Source organism: Drosophila subpulchrella, chromosome 2L, assembly GCF_014743375.2.
Source record: "Drosophila subpulchrella strain 33 F10 #4 breed RU33 chromosome 2L, RU_Dsub_v1.1 Primary Assembly, whole genome shotgun sequence".
In the NCBI taxonomy this organism is placed as follows: Eukaryota; Metazoa; Arthropoda; class Insecta; order Diptera; family Drosophilidae; genus Drosophila; species Drosophila subpulchrella.
In genome coordinates, this window is record NC_050610.1 from 18,399,008 (window position 1) to 18,422,578 (window position 23,571).

Below are 23,571 nucleotides of genomic sequence, written 5' to 3' on the forward strand. Positions count from 1 at the left end.
TCAGGGTATAGCAAAAGTTAGAGAGTTATCTAACGATAAAACTTATTAAACATATATAAAGGTTTTCAAAATTTTTTAAGTAACAACCTGTTCTTCTTTTCCATATTTTATAATCTGCTGTTTGAAAAACCAACTCTAATTGCTTTAAATCACTTCAATGATGTCATAATTCCTCCCCAAATTAGCCCAATTTCAAGTAACCGATTTAATTCAATTTGTTTTTGGACTGGCCTCATGATGGGGGCGTGGTCTCTGAGGGGGCGGGTTGAAATCGCCAAAAACTTTTTGACATTCGCATAATTTATGTAGCGCAATTTGTTCCGAAGCTGGTCAGCTACATGCGATCGCATTGTTTGCCAGGGCAACATATTGCAGCAAAAAGTGCGCGGCCATAAACAATGGCCAACAACCCACACACACACATGGCCAGAAGTTGACCCCTAAAAGCAGACAACGGCATACACTTGAAATCATAAATTACAGTGTACACTGTGCTGTTTGTACGCTCGCCCGCATAAGTTAAAACCACTCATACGCCCCCTTGGCCCCGGACACCTGCCAAAAACAAAATTTAAATAAATTCACTTGTCAAATATATCGTACATAATTTCAAGTGCATTTTAAATCAATCGCATGTGCTACCGTTCGCCACGCCCACCGAACGCCCACTTTCCTGGCTGCCAGAGATTGTACCTGTGTGTGTGTGGTCATATAAAAATAAAGTGGGGGGGGGGGGGGTTAAAGTGGCAACCACTTGCTTGTTCGATATTTATGACAAATGTGACCATGAAAACAGTGAGATAAAATTTTATATACCTTATCGTGGGAAAAAAAGCTTATAATTTATGTGATTCCCCAACAAGCTTTAAGTGTTGAAGATACAAAATAATTTAAATTGAGTAAACTACTATAAAATGTTATAGTTATTCAAAACAGAAACCAATGTAGGTCGCTATAGAATTACATTTATTCATAATAAAAAGCAATGTAGGTCGCTACAGAAATAATTTTGGTTATTTTTTAAGATATCTAAGACTATCCAATATATATTAAAAAATATATTGCATTATATCACTTTAAAAAATAATTATTAAATAATTTAAAACCCCTACAAATTTCTATCCAAAATATATTAAATAATATTTTGCAGACGGGATGATTTTATAAATCACAATAAAACATTTTAATAAATCATAAGAAAAACCCCTAAGAATTTTAATATTAAAAAATCTTAAGTGAAACAATATTTTTTGCAGTGTAAAGGGCTTGGGGCGTTGGCGAGGAGGCGTGGCCCAGTGCGAGGGTCGCCACGACTGTTTGAGATTAATGGCGCGTCTAAAATGCTTCACGTGTGGAAAAAAAAATCTATAAAACTGGCTCACATGCATACCTTTACCACACATACATTCATACCAGGGGACACACTCAGGTGGCTTCTGCCCGCGGGCAGGTGGGTGTGTCCCCCTCACCCCTCCCCCCATTTTCCGCCCACCACCCCCCGTCCTCAGTGTGTTTGTGTGCGCGTGTTTTTGACACTTTAACTGCGCTTCCACTTTGAGCATAACTTGCGTCACGCCTGTTATTGTTGTTGCCGCGACTGCTGGCACAGTACGATTGTTGTTGTTGTTGTTGCTACTGCAGCTTGTTGGCTGTCATTTTGCGTTTATTTCAGCCAGGTTGTAAATGGCAGAACTGTCATTGTTCAGGTAACAGCCACCTGCCACCCCACCCGTCTAGTATTTCATCGGATTATTGTATGCATTTAATTTTAGAAAAGGCGTTAAGTGAGAAGGGATTCTCAAGTTGAATCGCCTTAAGTAAATAAATACAGGGTATGGTACCAAGTATTTAGAGTATTTTTCTACCCTTTAATGCTAGCTTTGATGTCCCAGAAAATGCAGCATTTAATGTTGTTATAACATGCCAAAAAAAATATAAATCTCTACTAGCAAACTTAAGTATTATCGAACTTTGCGGAAATGCGATAATAATAACTACATCGACTTTCTACTATAATATGCAAAAAATGTGGGAAAACTTTATCTTGTGAACAAGAACATTTTTCCAAGTAATTTTGGGGATTTGAAAAATTAATTCAATCTTTAAGAGGAAATTTAATCCTAAAAACTATCCTTTTAATATGTTATAATGAAACAAAAAATCAATTATTATTATAACCCACTTTCCTCCACTGCCTTAAATCTGGGGCACCGACTGTTTTATATTCTTAAAGTAATAAATTCTTTATAAGTACTCACAAAATAATTGTATGCATCATCCCAAAGCAAAACATCACATACCTGCAAGAGAAGAAATAAAATGTTATTAGTCAAATCTGTAGACGAACCTAATTTGTATTCTACTGCCAGGATTTTTCAGTTAACGAACTTAGCATAAAGAGCTCATCGCTCTGTCATCCTTTGAAATCAGCCAACTGGATTGGGTATTGCGAGGGGGCCTCGGGAAAAAGGCGGAGGAAAATCGGCTTACAGGGAAGTATGGATGCATGGCTATGGCATTTATTGAGTCTGCTGTTGCAGCTGCATTTCGGACTAAGCCAATAAGCGTTTGAGCAAAGTGAAATAAAAGTGAGGAACGGGCTAATGCCATGTCTTAGCCCTCGACCCCGCCCCCGTTGTTGCACTCAAATTTACTTGGGTATTTGCCTTGGGCCCACACTTTCCCCGGCTTTCTCCGCCTGCCCAGCTTTTGCCAGCTTTCACGGCATCTGTCGTCACGTTTTAGCGCTTTAGTAGCTGCAATTTGTTGGAGCGTGCGGCCGGGCCAAGTGCACACATGCATGTGCAAATAACTTTTTACGGTAATGCAAATGAATGCCAATTTACGAGCCGAGACATTCCCCACATTCAGGCAGCTTCCCTGCCTGCCAATCGCATTTGTCAGGCCAATTTGCAACTGCCGAGGTGACAACTCAATGAATCTCCTCGGATCCCAATAAAATGGTGAACTTCCTGGCTGGGAAATTTTCGAGGGGAGGTTTTAAGCTTATTTAGGAACAAAGGTGTTGGACCTTAGGGTTTTCAGGAATTTAAATGTAATGGAATTTAATAAAATTAACCAGGATAATATAAAAAAAATATTTTAAAATCCTTGATCATTGTTAGCTTCATTTTATTGCAATATTGACCTCTTTTTCATTTCACAACATGACCAAAACCTCAATTTCAGGTGAAAAACATTTAATTGTAATTGAATTCTAACCAAAATTAACCAGAATATTGTAAATAAAATATTTTTAAGTCCTTGATCATAGATGGCTTTATAAATGCTTTTTAATTTAATCCAATATTGACCTCCTTTTCATTTTACAACATGACCAAAAACCTCAACTTCAGGTGAAAAATATTTAATTTTGTAAATATGCAACAGCTTTTACAGGCTCAGAAAAAAAAGCAGAGGCTGAGGGGATGTGTTTCTGCATCCCTAGAACAAGTAGAGCCAATAACAAATTCCTTTTTCGGCACCAAAATTGCTCGACAGGTTGAGCAGAACGGAAAAGTTTTCAGCCAAAAAAGAAAAACCAAAATAAAAACAAAAGACGGCCACGAGTGGGGCAATCATTTATGCAGCGCTTTGCGGAAGGCATTTCCACGGAATTTTCACAGCTTCAATACAAAAGGGGTGTGCATTTCCCGATGCCTTTGTCGTGACATTTGACTGGCAAATTATTTAAGCTTAGACAATGTGAACAATAAGCCCGAGCACTTTCCGTTTTGGCCCTCAAAATTCCATTTCCCCAAAGCTGACCACGCCCAAAATGCCTCTGTGTGTGTGTGTGTGTCCATTTCCATTTTGGATTGGTCTTTGAGTGTGCGAGTGTGAGTGTAAGTGTGTGCGTGTCCTTTGTCTGTCCCAAGCATTATAAAACAATTTGTTGTTTTGACACCAACATGCCGAGATAGCCCTTGCCCTCCGCCCCTTTTTCCCACGACCATGCCATTTATTTAACCGCAACTGACCCCACCTGAACCCTTTTGCCCCCTTGGCTCTAACCCCCGCTCACACACACTCGCACACTCGCCTATTGTTTGCTCATTGCGAGACAGGATTTCGCTTTGCTTCCGTTTTGTTTGCGGCTGCCATTGGTATTTGTTTATTTGTCTGTGTGTGTGTGCTGTGTTTGCCCTGGGTTTACTTTTTATGGGGAGTGGAGTGGAGCCCTCCGGCGCAGCACTTAAGTCCTGTTTATTTATTGTGCCGACATACTTTAAATCGGCTAGAAAAGGGCCCTAGCATAATCACTAATTGATAGATGTCCTTCAATATCCTTCAGCAGGGACCTAAACCGATCTATATGGCTAATAATAATAACAATAATTTTCTATTAAATTATATTTGAGTTATAATTTACAAGTACTATTATGTGAATGCTTTTAAATAATAAAACCCACAGCCTATGTTGGTTACTTTGGAACAATAACATTTTTTACAATTTATTTCAAGTCTTAATTAAAGATATATATATATATATATCATAAAAAAGCCATATTAAAATCACTAATTATTAAGTATCCTTCAATATTCTTTAATTAAAGATATATATACATATCATGAAAAAAGCCACAATAAAATCACTAATTAATTAATATCCTTCAGTATCCTTCGGCAGGAGCTTAAACCGATATTTTTGGTCAATAATAATTTATTTTTTAACCCACATCTTAGTTTGCAGTAAATTTAAATTTAAATTCGAATTTTCATTTCATGTATTATCGAGTAAAAGTCTTCTGAAATGTAAAACCTACAGCCTATGATGGTTACTTTTGACTAATTAAATTTTTTACAATTTAATTCAATATTCTTTAATTAAAGACATATATGAAAAACTTAACATTTTTATGGCAGGGCTTAAAATATGTTTATTAACAAATTCCATGCAACCGAAAGTTTCAGCTGAAATTTATCCGTATTAAAATTTCACGTTAAGTCCTGCCACACACACACAGACAAACCCTTAGCATACTTTCAGGCATTATTCCACACACACAGGCTCACATGGAAAACCCACGGCGACTAAGCGCATTGGATTACGCCCAAATACGATCAACAATTGAAGTTGGCCTTAAGCCCAACCAGACCCAAGCTTATTACACGCGGAAAACGGGGGAAAACAAATTTTGTTGATGAACTCAATTAGAGGCGGCGACAACGCCACCCTTTATTAGCCCTTTTTTAATTAATTCTGCAAATTTTCTTTTTTTCCCCTTGTTTGTTTTATTTATTTCAATATTTACTGGGGCGCCAAACTGTTGTGAACTCGACGCGAGCGAAATCAAATTATGAAAATTATTCGCCCTTCCTTGCAAACACATTTTCAATTAGTCAAATTGAAAGTTCTTGCCGAAGACAAAAGTTGTGCGAAACTTGAACGAATTTAAGCCAAAATACTGCCAGGACAAAAATACTTAGGACGTGAGGGCAAAGCATTTTATTGCCTTTTCAACTTGCAGGAAAAAGCGACCAAGAAATTGCAACTAAAACGCAGTCATGCTGCACAGGATAATCCAAAGGATAATCCATGCGGCACAGTAAAGGGAGCCCTGAAAAAATCATGGGGGTCCAACAACGCACAAAGCCGCGCCGCCCCCTCAGCTCCATCCCTCGTCTTTTTTTTAGCAGTCCACACATGTTCAATTTTATGCTAACAAAGCTCTTTTTATTGGAACTCCCTGCAGAAGTGGGCGTGGCCCCTGGATCGACAGCAATTTCACGGCCTTTGTGGGGCCTGCGTGTCTGGTTTTTTTCCCATCAGCATTACAGTCGAAAAATTGAAATGAATTCGCAGCTTGCAGCACGAGTGGATGCATTTTTTAACCGGGCTTTTTTATTAACTTTTTCCGACCCTTAAATGTAAACATATTGATGATGATGCCGCAAAAGCCGAAGCTTATGTTTGCTTTCATCAGTTTGATCGGGATTGGGAAGCTTAGGTGGCAAAAACTTTTTAAATTAATACCCAGTCAAGCCATATTTTTTTTAGGCCAGCTTAACTTTATTCTTGATGGTGAAAAAGTGGCTTATCCTCAAAAAATAAATCCTAACCGACTTTAATTTACATTTTAAGCCAAATAAGTGAATGTGGGTACATGAAATAATAATTGAAGGCCAGTTTTCATTTAGATAAATTTTACATTTTTTAAAACGGATTACTTTAAAAATGGGACTTAAATTGAATGGACAGTCTGAATGATAATCGGCCACTTTCCTCTAATATATATTTCCATTTGCTGAAAATAAATAAACTTTAAGTGTGTTTTTATTAGAGCTTGAAAAACAAGCGATGATACATTGATACATTCGATATTTTCAATATATTTTTTACATCACACATCGATGTTATCGATTATCGGAATCATTAATGTTTTTCGAGAGTAAGAATGCCAAGTAAAATGTTTAAATTCGAAAATTTTTGAACTATTTTCTCAATTGCTTTGTGAGCGGATTGCGAATATTCTCTATTGGGTTCCTATTAAGAAGACAAATATAGACCAGTCCTTGCCACTAAGTATAAGCATTTTTAAAATTATCGAATTTATCGATACGATATTGACAAAACATCGAAAGTATCGATAAAGTCATATATAGCAATTTTTAAAGCTATAGCTTTTATCGTACTTTATTTTCCATTTTGTGTCGATATAATGGATAATACTCAAATAGATGTAGCTTTCTTTTAGGGAAGCCCCACAATTCGACAACAAATAATTACCATTAAAAACTTTTCAAATTACCCATACCAAAATCGATTGCGGCGAGGATAAAACTTCGGCTTGAAGCGAAAAACCTGTTTACCTATTACCTATTTTCCGGGTTAATCTGAGCAGTTGCCCCGCCCACATTTTCCCGGCTGAGTGGCACATGATTAGGGCAACTCATATGCGCATAGAAGGCCACGGGCCAAGTGGAACACAATTTGCATATGTATCTTTATGGGCGGGGGCCGAAAAGAGTAACCAAACTGGAAAAATAACAACAGCAGCACGCCTGACCCGCCCAAAACGGCAAACAAAAAACATATAACAGCGTGGCTGCTGATGTTTTATTTTTTATGCAAATTTTGTTGCATATGAGAAATTGCCAGAAAATGGGCAAGCTGAACAAAATCATCATACGGCATGTGAAGAACGCAGTGTGCAAAAACTTTAATAAAAGACTGTGTCGGTAAGGGGTTTGTCGAGTGTTCCCCACCATAAATTTGCCGAGCCGGGTGCGACGTGCCTCTTCAAACAAAGCAACACTCAACGTCGCTGCTGCTCCAACGAAATAATTTCACGAGCAGCAAAACAACAGCGAAATATGGGGATAAAATGGCAAGGGTTTTCGGGTTGCTTGCATATTAAAAGTCAAAAGCGTTGAGCTGCTGAAAGGGTTATTCGGGGGGCAGGGAGTGCCATTTTCTTCTGCCTTGTTGCATGCAACACGAAAAATTCGAGTTGACAACAATGCGACAACATGTTGTGGGTGGCCTCCGGGCCAAAAGGTAGTTTCCCCCTTTCAGACCAGCTCAAATTAGTTAATATTAATAATTTTGCAGGTTTGTGGGCAACGGCTTCTTGCGAAACTTCCTGCATTTCATGTGAAATATTTATAAGTCCCGGGGAAATGGGTATGATAACGGAGGTGGCTTTTGGCAAACTCCTGTCAACATTGCATTAATAAGTGTGGAAAATAATATGGCAACATTTAATCAAAACATTATAAACACTGTTTGTTTTTTAAACCAAAAACACTACATTCTTTAAGACCTTATAGTGCGAAATAAAACCTTTATAAAATGAAATGGTTACTTATAGCAGCCTTGATTTATTGAACTAGTTTTTCTTCTTTTTGCTTTCTTTATAATTGTCTGCAACTTCAAGAAGAATAAATCAAAAAGTGCTATAAAATTGTTTCCGCTGCAGATGCAAAGGAAGAGAAGAAAGCCATGAGAACTTCTAATTGGTAATTACAATTGTGCATAAATACTTTCTGCGAGTTTCGTTATATCTTTTCAACCTGTAATTGTTAACTTATTTATTGTAAAAGCTATGCAATTTTGATGCTTGTAGCTTTCACTTAAACTTCAATTTATTTTGCTTTATAAACCAACCGACTGACACTCCACTCAAACCCCCTAGGATATCTATTTTGCAATTACACACCTGTGTGTAAACTTTTGACGAAAACCACATGCGATGACAGCTGCTGACAAATAAACAAACGGGCAGACAGCAATCAACCAGAATGTACGCCATATTTCGCAGTTGGCTTTGATTAAATTATATTTGCATCATGGTACGCGGTGGAACAATTAAAATTCATTAGAGTTAATTACAGCCGCAATTAAGAGGACATTTTCATAACTAATTGGGGGTAATAAAAAAACAAACAGCAGCGCAACAAAAGTACTTTCATAATGTACTACCACTGGATTCTTTGTTTGCTTCTTTTTTTAATGAACAGGAACAATTTACATAAAAGAAGCATGAGAAGAATATTTCCAGCTTCTTGTTGTTTAAATAAATAATGTTTTCTTACAATTGTCAATTTAACCATTTTTTTGTTTTTATCTTATTTATGTGAAAATACCTGCTTTTCGATCTAATTTTAAAAATGTCAGACCAAAGCTGAGGTGTTTTGAGCCCGAAGTTGCTTACTTTGCACAAACAGAGGCTCAAAGAAAATGCCAACACAGCCAGAAAAAAAGTGGAGCAATTATAAGAGTGGCAAACAACAGGAAAAACTGAGGGCAAGCAAAAGGAAAAGCGTCTGGCCCTGTTGCGACTTTTGTTTTGCTTCGTTAGCCGCTTTTCCTTGGCGGTTTTCCGCGGCGCAAGTTTAAGTGGATTTTCATAATTTACGCGCTCTGAGCTCGGTGAGGAATCATAAATTATTACCCGCAGCCGGAAAATGGCAGCCACGCCCCCTTTTCCTTTGCTGTAACAATTGGATTTAATTGTAAGTAAAATATGTGAAAACTTTCCTGTTGTGTTGTCTTTTTTTCCCCTGGCCATATCGAGTGTTTGGCAACTTTTTCAAGTCTCTAAAGTGGGTGGAGTTTATCCATTCAAAAACCGCCCACCCACTTTTCCATCCCCCCCGACCCCCTCGGAAAGTCGGCGACATGTTGTTTTCATGTGATTTTCCACTGTCAGCAGCAGCTGCGACTGTATGTGTGTCGTCTGGCTTTTTGTTTTGCTTTCATGATGATGATTTTCCAGCTTGTGATTCCTATGTTTGCCTTTCGTCAACGTTTATGACAATATATCAAGGGAAGCTCCATCTCCATTTCCATTTCCATTCTCATTGCTCTAGAACTTGGTCTACTTTATGCTTTTATTGGTTACATGAAAATATTTTCCACTCTTCCCTATTTTTCCTCCCCCGGCCACAATTGTCAGCCACAGAAGTTATGAAGTATTTTTCCTTGTTTTTTTTTTGTTAGTGTTAGCTGTAGGAGAAGCGAGCAAATCGAGTGACATGTTGCCATAAAGTTTTTAATTAAATTGTTAGATTTTACATTGACACTTTTTTCAGTTGTTGCTGGTGAATGGCAAGCAAATTGGGTTTCTTGTGTCCAAGAAGATACACACATGGCCTAGTCAGGAGTACATATAAAGCCAGATATTTTGCGGAATTTTCTATGAATTTTTATTCAACACTCTCTGATATGGCAGGGACATTGGCTTCATTTTCCTGCTTATTGACTGACATATTTTAGAGAATTTTTTCAATCCAGTTGGGTCACTTTTTAATAGATTTCTCTTATATTTCTTGTCTTTTTTTCTTAATTTATTGGAAGCACCTAGGCAGCTCGCTTTTGAAAGACTTTGTTAGCAAGGGGCCAAAGGACCTTTGGTCACTCCTGACCTCTGCCGATAAATGTGTGAAATGTGCACGCTCCAGTAATATTTTCTCCACCCCACAAAATGGTCACCTTTGGGTGGGAAAATAGAAAAAGGGGAAATGAAAAAGGGAGTGCAAGTTGGCTGCGGCCTCATGATAAAGTTGACACTTTATGCGTTTTGGCTCAGCGACGACAGCCTCGGGGCAGAAAATGCAAAAAGCCATGCAGGAAAATGCGGAAAAGCCCCCACTCACATGTAAGTTTGCAAAGTTTTTGATTTTGTTTAAAAGTTGAAGCGATTTAAAAAACTTTAACCACAGGCTGAAAAATGTTTAAACTGTATGAAATTCATTCTGACCGCATTTTATTAACATTGAATGTATTCACTCAGCATTCATCAAATAAATCCAGGTTGTACATTGTACTATATCTGTTAACCCATTCAAAACAAGTCCCAGTTCGGCTATCACATTTTTTGTGCCTTTTACCTTTAGTTTTTATTTGCTTTTTTTGACAAAAAATCAATTAAGCGCTTTTTGGGTGCAGACGGCGTATACGCAATATTTGTTGCTGACCTGTTATTTTATGGCTGCGTATATACTATATGTGAAGTGCAATTTCTGTGGCCCAAAACCAAACTATGCAACTAAGTTGGGTTATTTAAATTACTAACATGTGTAGAGCTAACCGCCCAGTTTCCACATTGGTATTTTATTTTTGTGTACGATTTCGGCATTTTTGTTGCGGTGCTTGCAGTTCTAATTACCCGTATACATGTACATGCAGCATGTCTCCCCAAAAATTCGTGTTTGTGATTTAATATGGCTTATACCACTTTGCAAAGTAAATGAATATTTAAACCATGATTTAAAAATTTTATTGACGTTTAGTATTTCATTTTGAGAGGTGTAAATGGGAACATTTAAAACTAAAACAGATTTGAATTGGTGGCAAATCGTTTTGAAAGTATTAATAAAGCAACCCAAAAACTGTTGGATATTGTAGGATTCTTAAATAAAATTTAAATGTATCCCCTTTCGATTTCAACGCAAATCTAGCCAGGCAACATTTTCATTACTATTTTCCCGGCTCTGTGTGCTCTTCAATTTTGTACTGCTCATCAGGCTGTTTCAACAAAAGCCCCCTGCGCAATAATTTCGAGTGCACGCGTGTTCAAATGAATTGAATTGGATAATTGAATGCATGAGTGACTGACTGGTTGATTGACTGGGTTGCTGGGTTGATTGAGAGCCGATATGCGCAGAATGCCACGAATTTTTCCCCACCAATATATATACATGGAGTTTTCCCATTCCTTTTGGGGTTAGGCATTGCAACGTGGCGCGGCGACAATCGCAACGCTTTTCAATCAAACGCTGCACACAAATTCCCAAACAAACCGACATCCAGCCACGCCCACATCCGCCGCCCCACGAACTGTCACTGCACGTGACAAATGCCGACAAACGGCAAACGACATTGGTACTGGTACACCATCTCCTCCTCCGGCGTGTTGGAGGTGTATCTCTTTTTCGGCTTTCCATATTGCAGCCGGAAGGGTTAAAAGCCAGCTACCTGAAGTTGTTTGCTCGCGGCCATGCGACCCACTAATTTGCCAGATATTTCCTTTCATGCATTTGCGTTTGACATTTTTCAAAATGGGTTTCTAGCTGCCAAAATGGCTATCCTTTCAAGAGAAAATACCATACCTTTTAAATTGCATTGGGTTATTGGATTTTAAAAAATAATATTGTTTAAGCTTTAAAAGAGAAATTAAATCAAAATATTTTACAATTTTCTAAATCTTTTTTGGTTTAATAATAAGAGCCACGTTTTTTGTACTGAGCAAAGAGAAGCTAAACTACCTTTTCACCTTGGCTTTCGAAATGAATAATTCATGCAAAATTCATCGTAATCTGGGTAATCATTAATGGTCTGGAATAAGGATATAAATCAGTTGGCCGAGCTTTTCCTTTCGACAAATTTGATTGGCTGAAAAACTGGCGCCAACAAGTAGATTTCCATCAAAAGGAGAGCTGCCCACGACTGGACAGAAGGCGGAAAAACTCTCTTCGCACCCGAATTTCACCCCGAAATTGCTGTCATTAATCATTTGGCTTGGAAAAGGTGCCAAGCTGTTTGGCTGTGACGTTAATCTTCAAGGGAAATATTGGCTAAAACGAGACCGAAACACTCTGTCGAACATTCGGCCAGTGCTAACCTGATTTTCTGCTACCCACTTGAAGCGGAAAGGTCTTGGACTTTTCGTAGGCAATTAAAGTTGTCCGCGTGGGTGTGGCACATTTTGTTGTTCGGTTGCTGCTCCTGACTTTTGACACGTGTCATTTACGTTTGAAAGCGTCGACACAACGACAACAACGATGTCAAAGTGAATGAAAGTGAATGACAAGGCCAGTTAATGGCCATTTGGCCACAGGCAAATTCCGAGCATAGTTCCTGGCCCAGATGCCAGTATCGAAGTACCTGCATTTTGTGGCAGTTAAAGAATGTCCTCACTAGGTGAATGTTAATTAAACGATTTACCTTTGTTAAAGCAAACTAATAGCTTTGTAATTTCATTCATGACTAGCACAGAAAGAAGTTAAGTAAATATTTAAATTGCATTGCTTTAAATTCAATGATATTGATAATTAAATGATTCATTTTAATTAACAAATGTTTTGGGATACCATAAGTTATTTTAACTTGATTATGCTATATGATTGAATTATTTTAATTTGATAAGTTTTAACAATTTATTGCACTTAATGGAAAACCCAACTCGATTGACTTTAATTTCATATGGATCCTTTCCTTTAGTGCACAGGTAAGCTGTCTCATCAGAAAACGCTTAGGCAGCCAACTGAATTCTTCCTTTTATCCTTTGCCCCTGGCTAGCATTATGCCAAAAGGGCAGTTCTTCCCCCACTGCCGGTAATTTATTTGCACTTTGATAGCAACAAGATGCATGCAGTGGCGGTGGCAAAAAGGGGTTGAGGGTGCGAAACCCCACACTTATAAATCACCGAATGGTGGAGCAGATTCTGCGATGCTTTCGCTGCTGTTGTGGCCTGCGAGTGCGACTAAGCAGTTTATTGAAAAGTGGACCCAAAGTGCGGCGCCATAAATATCAACTGAAGTGGGCGCGAATTCGCCCACAATTGAGGCAGGTCGTTTGTGTCTATAAAGCAGTTTAAAGCTTACAGCTTGGCGTTTTACTAAGGTTTCATTCACAGAGAAATTTTAAAATAATTTATAAAAAATATTTTAGTATTTAATAAAAATATTTTAATATTTAAGAAAAATATTTAAATATTTTAAAACAATATTTTAATATTTATTTAGTAATTTTCTGAAAACTTTATCAATTTAAATCACCGCAAAAGGGAATGCAACTCTCAACTCTTTAAGTGTCAAGGTCACCACGAATCGCATTGAAATTGGTCATCAAACAGCACTCGGGACTCCCATTCAACAGATTCGCATTTTTGATGGCAAGCAAACAGCATCCTTACTCTATATATGAGGTGCATTTCGTTGCATTCGCCTCGATGGCTGCTCAACATGTTCAGAAGCGTCCTCGAAAAACGCCATGAACAGCAGTGGCAGGATGTTAAGAGTCCTTCCCCATTCACACAGATACGACCACGCACACAGCGGCAGCTGGGTGAGTTGAACAGGTTCAAAGACCTGCCAAAAAGCCGGCACTGTTAAAGGATTTCGAGGGCTGTTCACGAAGTTGGTTAAATGGAATCCACACAGAGGGAGAGAGTAAGCCTTTCACAAGAGAGAACAATTCGAAAAAGATTTTCTATTATGTGTTAACAGCAGGACTTTTACTTTAAAAGAACTTTCCACACAATTTGCGAAAGCCTGTTAATGCTTTTAGTTAATATGATGGGGTAATACAAGTCACAAATTTGTATGCCTTTTCTATGAAAAATGAGTTTGATTTTATTGTAAGAAAGTAAAAATGGGAAGCTTTACTTTTCCTTAAATGATTTAGTAGTTGAAACTATTTAAAATCATTAAAATTTTCTTATATTTATTTTTTTCCAAAATTAAAGTATAATTGTATCGAGAGTCATATTTTTAATGCAATGCTAGGAATGTAAAATTTTATTAAAAAATATTTATCTTCATTAACAAAGCTAACATAATAGACTACACATTGTCTGTAAAAACAAATTTGGTAGGGGAATGTGGATTACATATTTCATCTTAAAAGGTTTATATTGGGAGAAGCTAATCATGCTATTTTCTAACATAGCTTCCATACCAAACTCACAAGTTTTCTTTGGTCTGCTAAATATTTTCCCCTTCATTTTCGAGACCCCTTGCTTTCGGCTTAAGAACATTTTCGAAAACTCTGTTAGCTTTCTCTCCCATTTTTGGATCGCAACGAGTACCATTTTTCCGAGAAACCCGAGCTCTGTTAGTTTCCCGAAACTTAAATGTGAAGATGTGAAAATTACATCTCTGTGTGTGGATTTTAACCTCGTTTTCCGCTAGCGAGAGTTCGCTGAATTTAACTGCGTAACCTTTTTTTATTTTTTTGCGTAGGTTCGGCAACTTTTTGGTATCTTTTGTTGTTGCTGCTGCTCTCGAGTCGCAAAAGTTGTTGACAGGCATCTCGACGCAGCTCAGCTTGAAATAGTTTGCATGAAATTAAAATAATCTCTAAGATTTATTGCTCTAGAAAGCGCAATTGACTGGAGTCGGCGCAAACTTGCTGCTCGGTGTCTATTTTTGGGCCATTGTTTGCAGGCCTTTAAATACGCTAGCCGGGAATTTAAGTCGATTTATGCAAATTAAAGAGTGAGTGAAGAAGAAAAGTTCGAGTAGTTCCCCCTTGTTTATCCGCGGCTAGCCAGAAAACGTTGCAAATTGGCCCAAGTGCCGGCAGCTTTGTTTAACGGTCGAAAAGTACATATTTGCGTTTACTTTGGACCCCCCCTCTGCATTTTTTATTTTCTATCTTATTTTAGCGTTTCGCCTCGGGCATTTCTCAAGAACTTGTCAGCTCTTCAATGGTAAATGCAGCTGCCACTTTGGCCAACTTGTTGTTGACTTGTTGCCACTCTGACCGTTCGGAAGGAAAAGCGGAAATGAAGTTGGCAATGCGGAAATGCCATTTCTCTTGATTTCTTCTACACACACACACACCCCTTTTCGGGGATATATATATTTTCTGTTTTTCACTTCATCTCTCTTTTGGTTTGCTTTTGACAAATTGTTTGGCATTGTCGGGCTAATATTAACAGTGCATATCTATCTACGACGAACTACTGCAACTGGCATTTTACTGGCTATTCTCTTGGCCTTTTATCTAATTGCAAGAAGTTTGTATTTATGGGCTAAGATTAGAATGAGTCCCTCATTACGGTCTACAATGAATGTTAAATGCATGGTTTCTAGTTCTAAAATCTGTCCCTTTTATAAGTAAACAACCAATTCTTTACATACCACATATCCCATAATATCAGTCATGTTGACTAACGACTAAACAAAGTTTCTCTTACGTACCTGGAAAGAGAACAAAAAATATGAAAGTCCATTATTAACAAGCTGATTCAATTTACAGCAAAAATATTGATGGTCATCGCAGACTATTTTTAATGCCTTTAACCGAGGGTTCAATGTCTGGCTGAGGGGTTCGCAGTTCAAGCATCGATCATAAATGATGGAGTGCGGCAATCAAGATAAATGGTTCCGTCGAGGGCCGGAGCAGCCATGGGCAAAAGAAATTCACGACTCGGCGGCCATTTATTGTTCATCTCTCGATGACATCACTGCGTATGCGCAATGTGCGACAAAAAAAGTTTAAAGTGGCAAGAGCATAAACAAAACAGGAACAAAAATCAAACAAACTATTTACAAATTGTTGGACCCTTGATAGAAAGTCATAAATTGAATGCGTGGCATAAAAGCATTATCGAATATTTAGAGCAAAGTTCAGAATTCCTTCTTTTGCTAAAACGGTTGTTCTGCGAAAGGAGGCGGCCATATACGGTGGGCGTGGCCCCATTTTATGGGCTCGAACATTTTTTACGAGCACTTATTTCCGCCCCAGAAATTAGACAACTGCTTGGGAAGCGTTTACGCCCGAAAGGGTGTTGTTTCCCAATAAGTTGAGACTTTGCTTCACTCACGGCCCTTCTTCTATTTTCCGGGAATTTATGATGTGTGTAACAATTGGGCCATTGTTAAGGTTGCCCGAGGCCTTTCACTCGAGTATGTCATGCAAATTCTGCTTATTTTATTTAATGCGATTTTTACGAGTACCGAAAAAGGGAAGGGATTAATTCGCCGCCGGCAGTGACTCAATTTTCGGCCCCTGGATAAATAATATTTTTACATCGAAGGGTTATTTCCTGAATAACTCTTTCATACTGCCCGGTGAGGCTTAGAATTTAACTTTCCGACATTTGTCATGTTTTGTTTGTTTGGTGCTTTGGTTTCCCTGTTGGCGCATTTAAGCCCCAGAAAGCCAAAAGGATGCGGTACGTGCAGAGGGGCTGCTGCTAAGCCTAAAAGTATGCATAACTAAAAAGAGCACGTTCCACAGATAACCAAACAACAAACGGAAAGGAAAGCAAGAAAAGCAGCCAGGAAAAACAAGACATCAATAACTGTGTAGAGAAAAAAATATTTAATTTTAAAAAGGACAACGATTTTTAAATGGGTTTAATTATGTATGTTCTAAAAACATTCCCAAAAAATATATGTAAGTCACATTACTGATTCTATTTTATTTTTATACATTTATCCCCCTTAAATCGTATACTTAAAATAATTTATTTTAAGAAAACATCGCTCCCAAGCTCAACTAAAATTTCTCTCAGTGCCTCTGCATCTGTGTGCGATTTCTGGGTCTGTCCAACTGTGTGCGTGTGGGATAACAGATATGTTTGTTATTTAGGCAAATGATTTTTCGCTTCGGGTCTGTTTGCCAATGGAGCGGAAAATGCAAGCCGAAACGCAGCTGTGGCAAAAAGGTTGGCATTTAAATGGGTCACAAGGTCGCAGGACAAAAAGGAGAAATGCTCAAAGCCAAACAATAACAAAGGCCAAATAAAATGCGTTGCCCGGCACTAATGCAAAACGGAATCCAGGGAAACCGCACAATGGGTGGGTGGAAGAACTCCTCGCCATCGAGGAAAGCGAAATTGTCCACAAATGCAGTCAAAGCATCGCAGGAGCATCAAGACACAATAAATGCAAAAATAAAAAAGCGAATGCAAATATAAAAAAAAAAGTAAAGCCAATACAAAGCGCCAGGAGTGATAGACAAATATTGAAGCAAAATTGAACAAAGGCCAGAGCCACGACAAAGAAATTCAAAATAGTTAAATCAAATTGCACAAGCGTAGCAGAAGGATTTCTGTAGTTTAGAGAAATAAACATTCTCAAAGAAAACCATTTCAATTTATTTTCCTGAAGGTCGGAGAATGTCCTTAGTATGATGGACTCAATTAAATTACAGGTCAAAGTAAGTGCTTCAATAAAAATGTTTAATTTTTCAAGTTGGCTTGGACGATAACTAAAGAAGAACAAGAGAGAACGCTTTAGTTGAGTGCCTCGACTATCATATACCCATTACTCAACTAACTAACTTTAAAATCTGCATGCTAATCCCAACTTTCCAACAATTATAGTCTCCAAAATCTCAGCGTTCTTCTCGGCTATCAATCCTGATCAACTATATGTATATTTTATGGGGCCAGAAACTTTTTCTTCACCTGTTACTTACTTTCCGACGAATACAGTATACTCCTTTAACTCTACGAGTAACGGGTACAATAAAGGTATGCAACTCTTCTACTTGACAAGTTTGTTAGATAAGAAATTGCAAATTTCTAAGACGATTAGCAAGAAACATATTTTTGTATGCCAATTTTTTTTAAACCACTTCATCAACAAAGTTGGCATTTCGGGATCAAATCAATGCTATAAATGTAGCACAACCATTGATGCCTGAAATTCACTCAATTTCATATGTAAATACTAGCCAAGAGCTTCGGCTTTCATTCAGTCAAAACAATTCAGTATACCGCATAAATATTGGTTTGTGTTTTCGTGTAAAAACAAAGAAGGCAACAACAATTAAAAACAATAAATAAAAGCCGAAAAACTTTTGCATTGCATCAGCAGAAAATGAAAACGAAACCGATGCCGAAACAAAATAGCAACGGAAAACAAATCATCGCCGGGTACAGGCTTTTAACAATAGTTTATTGCCTTTTCCTAAACGAGATCCCAACTCAGCGAGGCCTGTTTGTTTTGGCCGGGGAAATTGCGAAGCCACAAGCTGTTGCCCAGAACCTGGCCTCAAAAATGAGCCAACGGAAAAGCGACCAACCTTCTGGAAAACCCAAAAACCTTGCCACAACTTTTTCACTCAACATGAATATCAATATTTGTAAGCAACTGTTGTAATTTGCATATACATCTCAGTCTCTCTTTCCCCTGCCAAACAAACATGGAAACTTTTTAATTTTCGTTTTCATGGCCAAAAGCCCCGCTCATGTTGATTGCACATCATTTTCAATGTGGCCCGCTACCGAGTCTATTTTTTCGCTGTTTCCATTTGCCACGAGCTTATGTACGGCTTAGTGACGTATTAAACAATTGAAAAGCATTTTCACAGACTGCCGCAGCGCAACAAAAACAAAAAAAAAATGTATGAAAATCCACAGTGCGGAAAGCGGAGCAGCGGAGAAAATTGATTGCCATTTCAGGGGCAATTTTTAATGAACAGCAAATAACAATGACGCCAAGGCTTACCCATAGAAATGTGTAACAAATGAAAAACAGGAGCAACATGCTACATGCCAAAAGTTGCGAATCAAATTTGGAAAATGACATTTCAGACACTCGCTTAATTGATTATTTGGATTCAGAGAATAAATATTTTTTTTGCTTCTGGAATATGAGCAAAGTGCTCAAAAATGGAACAGGCAACTTATTACATATACGTATTTCCTTGGATAATAATTATAAAGTGGTGTATAAAATAGTTATTTATAAAATAATTTAAGGACCTTTTTTGACTTGCTGAACAAAAGTAAATTCCTGCAATTTAGGTCATGTTGTTTTTGAATAGGGCCTATAAATTACGCACGCACTTTTATTTATTCGGTTAAGTGATTCCTTTAAATCACATCCAACTTAAATGCTTTTAGTTTCGCGAATCCCCTGACATCCTGGCAATCCGTTCTAACCCCGTAAACAATCCGCACCTATGTCAAATATTTTTCCAACCAGCTAACCATTCAAACTCAGGAGGCCCGGCTGACGTAAAATGTTTTTGATGTCCGCCGCGCCAAATGTGGCAAATGCCTGGCCAACATGCCGCATAAATAAAATGCCCCAAATGCACTCGACTAAACACACTCGCCCCTCACACACACACATAGATCCACTTACACAACTACACTCTCACACTCACACAGACGAGCTAGTCAATATTTGGAGAGCGAATTCGTTTCTGGTTTTCGGGGAATTTCGAGTTAAATTTATTTGCTGCCATTTGTAGCGAATTTCGGTGGCACTCAAGAACTCAGCAATTCGCTTGCAAACTACATTATGCATTTTGCAATCTTGGACCGATAAAAGTTTGCCACTTTGCATATATATAAAGTTTAAAAAATATACATGATTGCACTTAGTTTTCAGTTTTTAGGGCTTGTTTGTGTACAAATAACGTGGCAGCGAAACATCATAAATAATATAAAAATATAGCTTGGACATATCAAAGATCAAATGAGCTTTCAATATTATCAGCGATAAAACCATTTGGTATTAAAAAGTAATGAAAAATGTGGAAAAGTAGAAAACATTTTTGATATTTTCTCGTGGGTATTGGTAACTAAATGTGACTTATTGAAAAACCTCCAATCAATTGGGGATTTAATTCCATCGTTTTTTGATGAGTAAAAAACAGGTAAGCTATACCCTCTCAGTTTCAGCGAGCACTGTATTTACCCTGCGTTTTTTCGGTTTCGGCTAATAAAAATAGCCGGGGGAAAGTTCGATATTTATCGCTCACCTGAATTGGGTCCGTTGCTATTGGGTCTCGCCGAGGGCGCTCCATCGCGGGCCTCCACTTCGAGGGCATAGGCGCCCTTCTTCTCCCTGTCGAAAACGGTTTTCGTGAATATCTCTCCACTCTGCAGGTTGATTTCGAAGAATTCCTTGCCCTCGTTTCGCGGCGAATCGACAATGTAGTAGTACACCTGAAACACACAAGATACCCTGGTTTATTTCTGCTCGATTGTCGGGTTAATTAAAACATGACTCCGCAACATACACACACACATAACATCAAAGGGACAAATTAAGAATTTAACTCGGGTACCGAGAGTGAGGAAATGAAAGAAATTTAATTACTGCCTCGGACATTAAAGAGGAACGATGATGATAATCAAATCCCGTGACCGTTTTTGGGGGGCAGGGCGGTAGTATAAATGAAAACGCTAATTAGTGCGGACATTTCGCGCGTACATGCAAATTACTTGGCTTGGGGACACAAAAAAAAAACGAAGAAAAAAAACAAAGAATGGCCAACGCCAAAGTGCCATATTATTATAATCGCAAGAGCTGCTTGAGGGGTCCGTCTGAAAGACCCGACCCTTCGCCCATCGCCCGTCTCCCACCTTTCATCACAAAAGCCATCGCCTGCGGACAACCGCGTTCTGCATTTTGCATTAGTTTTTACCCACAAAGCCCCCTTCATCTCGGTCCCTCAGCAAGGGCTTAGCACACACTTGGAAGGCGTGCAAAAATGTTAACTCTTTGACATTTATTAGCCAGCTGCCAGCTGATGGCCAAATGGACGAAGGACGTGGTCAGCAAAGGAGCAGAAAACAATTACAAAGGCGTGAAAGGGTCGGTGAAAGTGGGGTGAGATAAATTAAGGTGGGGTGGTGGAAAAACCCTTGCTGGATGCAGAAACTGTGCAAAACACGAAGATGGCGATGATAATGGTAATTTAAGGGGATTTAAGAAGACTTCTTTGGGTGGAATGCCGAGATGAAGGGCTTTAAGGGATTGTTGATTTTCTGAAACCTTGGAAATTAAATTTAAGATGCTTAAGTTGGACTGTTAGGGGAAACAATAAACTATTAAGGCAATAATTTAATCTCTATTGTATTGTGTAAATTTGAAAAACCCCTTAAAGCATCGTAGATTTATTTTTGCTATTTGAGAAGACTTTTTAATCGGTTTATTTTCCCACTTTTCACCCTTCGGTCAGTCACTTAGTTCGCTTTTTTCCTTTCCCTTTTAATTGGCTATGGCAATCATCTGGCATTTCCGCCGATTTCCCCCGATTTTTCCCGATCCCCCTCCATTTCGAGGGGGTGCTGAGGGTACTGGTGCTCACCTGATTATTTGGGAATGTGCCGTCCTTGTCGATGGCGTTCACTTGTGTCACTTTGGTGCCAATCGGTTCGCCCTCGAGCACCGTTTCCTGTTCGCGTTCGGTGAATAAAGGTATTTCATCATTAACATCCTCGAGCATTATGTAAACGGTCGCTTCCGATGCCAGTTGTTGGGCCCCGTTGTTCTGCAAAAATGGAAGGAATGAAAGAAACTCAATTTAAAAACGGGTATACAATTTTTTTGTGTTTTAATTAGGCCATAAAGTGTGTTAAATGAGTTCCGCCAGTCGCTATTTACTCCTCACAAAATATTTGTATATTAATTTGCCATAAAGGTTGGCTGATTAAAAAATATTTGAAATTCCTTAGGGCTGTGGGAAAAATTCTCTTGCATATAAAAATATATGTTGAACCTTTTTTTCTTTAATTGTGCTGATGGGTATTTGAGCTAAATGTCGGCTTCACCCCTTGTGAGATGATTGATTACACACTTGCCATCAATCAATCGAACAAATCTCACTGGCAACTTGTCATTTATTAGTTGTTTTATGGCCAGATTGTCGATTGGCCTTGCTAATATTCCTGTCCAATACGTTTATTTGGCCAATATTTGGCATTCCCATTTCGTCATTAGGTTATTAATCAATGCATATGAAATCGATATACATATATGAATGCATATATATAAACACATGTTTACACTACAGTCGACAGCAGCCAGGACTCTGATGAAGAGGAGTGCCGATATGAATTATTTATTTTATGTTCGTTCCATTTTCCTAAGTAAACACATGCGTTTTGCCAGGACCTTAATTAGACTTGTTATTGACCAAGATGGGGTTTGGGCCAAGAACTTTGATTAGTGGTCGGTGAGAGCTGAATTCTATGTCACACAATGTTTCTAGAACCGTGATGTATCCAATTATCACAAATTTAATTGGAAGTTCAAAGTTATTTACTATGAAATAAACTAATTGTAGGATGTTTATTATTTTGAATAATCGGTGTGCATATTAAAGAATGGATCTATAATTTCTTCCGGCAAAGTATTTACAATTCTAAATTTTTAAACAATTTCAGCACCAACCGCAGGTCAAACAAAAAATATATTTGACATGTTTTCCCACCGCATGACCCAACAAAAAAAGTGAATTAAAAATTAATACGAATTTGTTGTCAAACTAATATGCGGAAATATAAACCGCAAACTATTTTCAAATTCATTTGGAAATTCTTTTTCACACCCATGAATCGTTTAAAGCCCATAGGACACCATTGGCTTTTAGTGGGCCGTTTGCAGGCAATGATACCGAAACCTTGTGATATTTAATTACCTGCACATCATCGTGTGCAAAATCGTGTGAATCGCAATTTTAGCAATTGAATTTTTATAACATTTCATTAGGCAAGTTTGTCGCAATGCACTGCGGCTGGCAGCGGAATTCCCATTAATATTTCAGCAGGCGGTTTATTTAGTCTGGCATTCAATTTGTCCTTCGCTGAATGGCCAAACTAATGAGGAAACGCTAAAACTTGACATTGATTGGGAATGCAATTGATTACCGTTCAGCCGCGAGCCGTCAGTCAGTCAATCCGGCATTCAGTCACTCAATCAGTTAGTTTCTAATGAATTTGAAACGAACTGGAGCTCGCATTTGCATTTTCCGGGCAGGAAACTCGCGCAAGTAATTAAAACTTTTCAAATCAAATAATTACAAGCGTATTTGGCAGTCATTCTCAAATACAAAAGTCAAATACATGTCTAATTGGGCCTAAGACCGACTTGAAAACTTTCGGCTGCCGTCTGAGAATTGTGCAAACATTTGGCAACTTTAAATTGAATTCGCTAGGGGTTTCTCCTCCCGATTTTTTTTATTTTTTTTGGCCAAACTTACCTCAACACGTATGGTTAAATTGTATTCCTTGATGCTCTCGTAGTCCAGCGGATGATTCACTTTTATATCGGCCCAAGTATCGCCGTTGTCCGGTCTTTGTTGCAAGTAGAACGTGTGAAATTTGTTCGTTTGGGCCGTTGACCCGGGCATCAATCGATAAAATACTGTGGGATTGCCTTCAATACCAGAACTGCAGAAGTTGTGGCCAAAGGTCAAGTGTGAAACAGTAGATAGCATTAGTAAAGGGTATTTAAATCATTTTAAGTACACTGTTGTTAAATACTTGCTACATCAAATTATGTTTATACTACAAAGTAAATTGTTAAAATATATTTAGTTTATCAAAAATCAATTTAAAATATGAACAGGAGCAAGAGAACGGTATACATATGGGTGAAATATATATTTTAATTACAAATATATACCCAACTTTCTCTTGCTCCAA

General features: G+C 38.1%; 2 protein-coding genes across 15 annotated transcripts in view; one reads left to right on the plus strand and one right to left on the minus strand.

Annotated features, from left to right (window-relative positions):
- Positions 1-23,571, minus strand: part of LOC119547457 (neural-cadherin) — a 132,114-nt gene that overhangs the window by 40,153 nt on the left and 68,390 nt on the right. For all 14 annotated transcript variants that reach the window (XM_037854321.1, XM_037854332.1, XM_037854333.1 and 11 more), the window contains 3 exons: positions 23,127-23,316; positions 21,234-21,416; positions 19,899-20,085 (listed from right to left, as the gene is read on the minus strand). In XM_037854321.1, coding sequence (XP_037710249.1) covers positions 19,899-20,085; positions 21,234-21,416; positions 23,127-23,316 — 560 coding nt within the window. The remainder of the gene's footprint in view (positions 1-19,898; positions 20,086-21,233; positions 21,417-23,126; positions 23,317-23,571) is intronic.
- On the plus strand, positions 16,281-16,487 carry LOC119546066. The gene is made up of 2 exons (XM_037852137.1): positions 16,281-16,350; positions 16,402-16,487. Exons 1-2 carry the CDS (start codon positions 16,281-16,283, stop codon positions 16,485-16,487), a joined length of 156 nt encoding a protein of 51 aa, XP_037708065.1.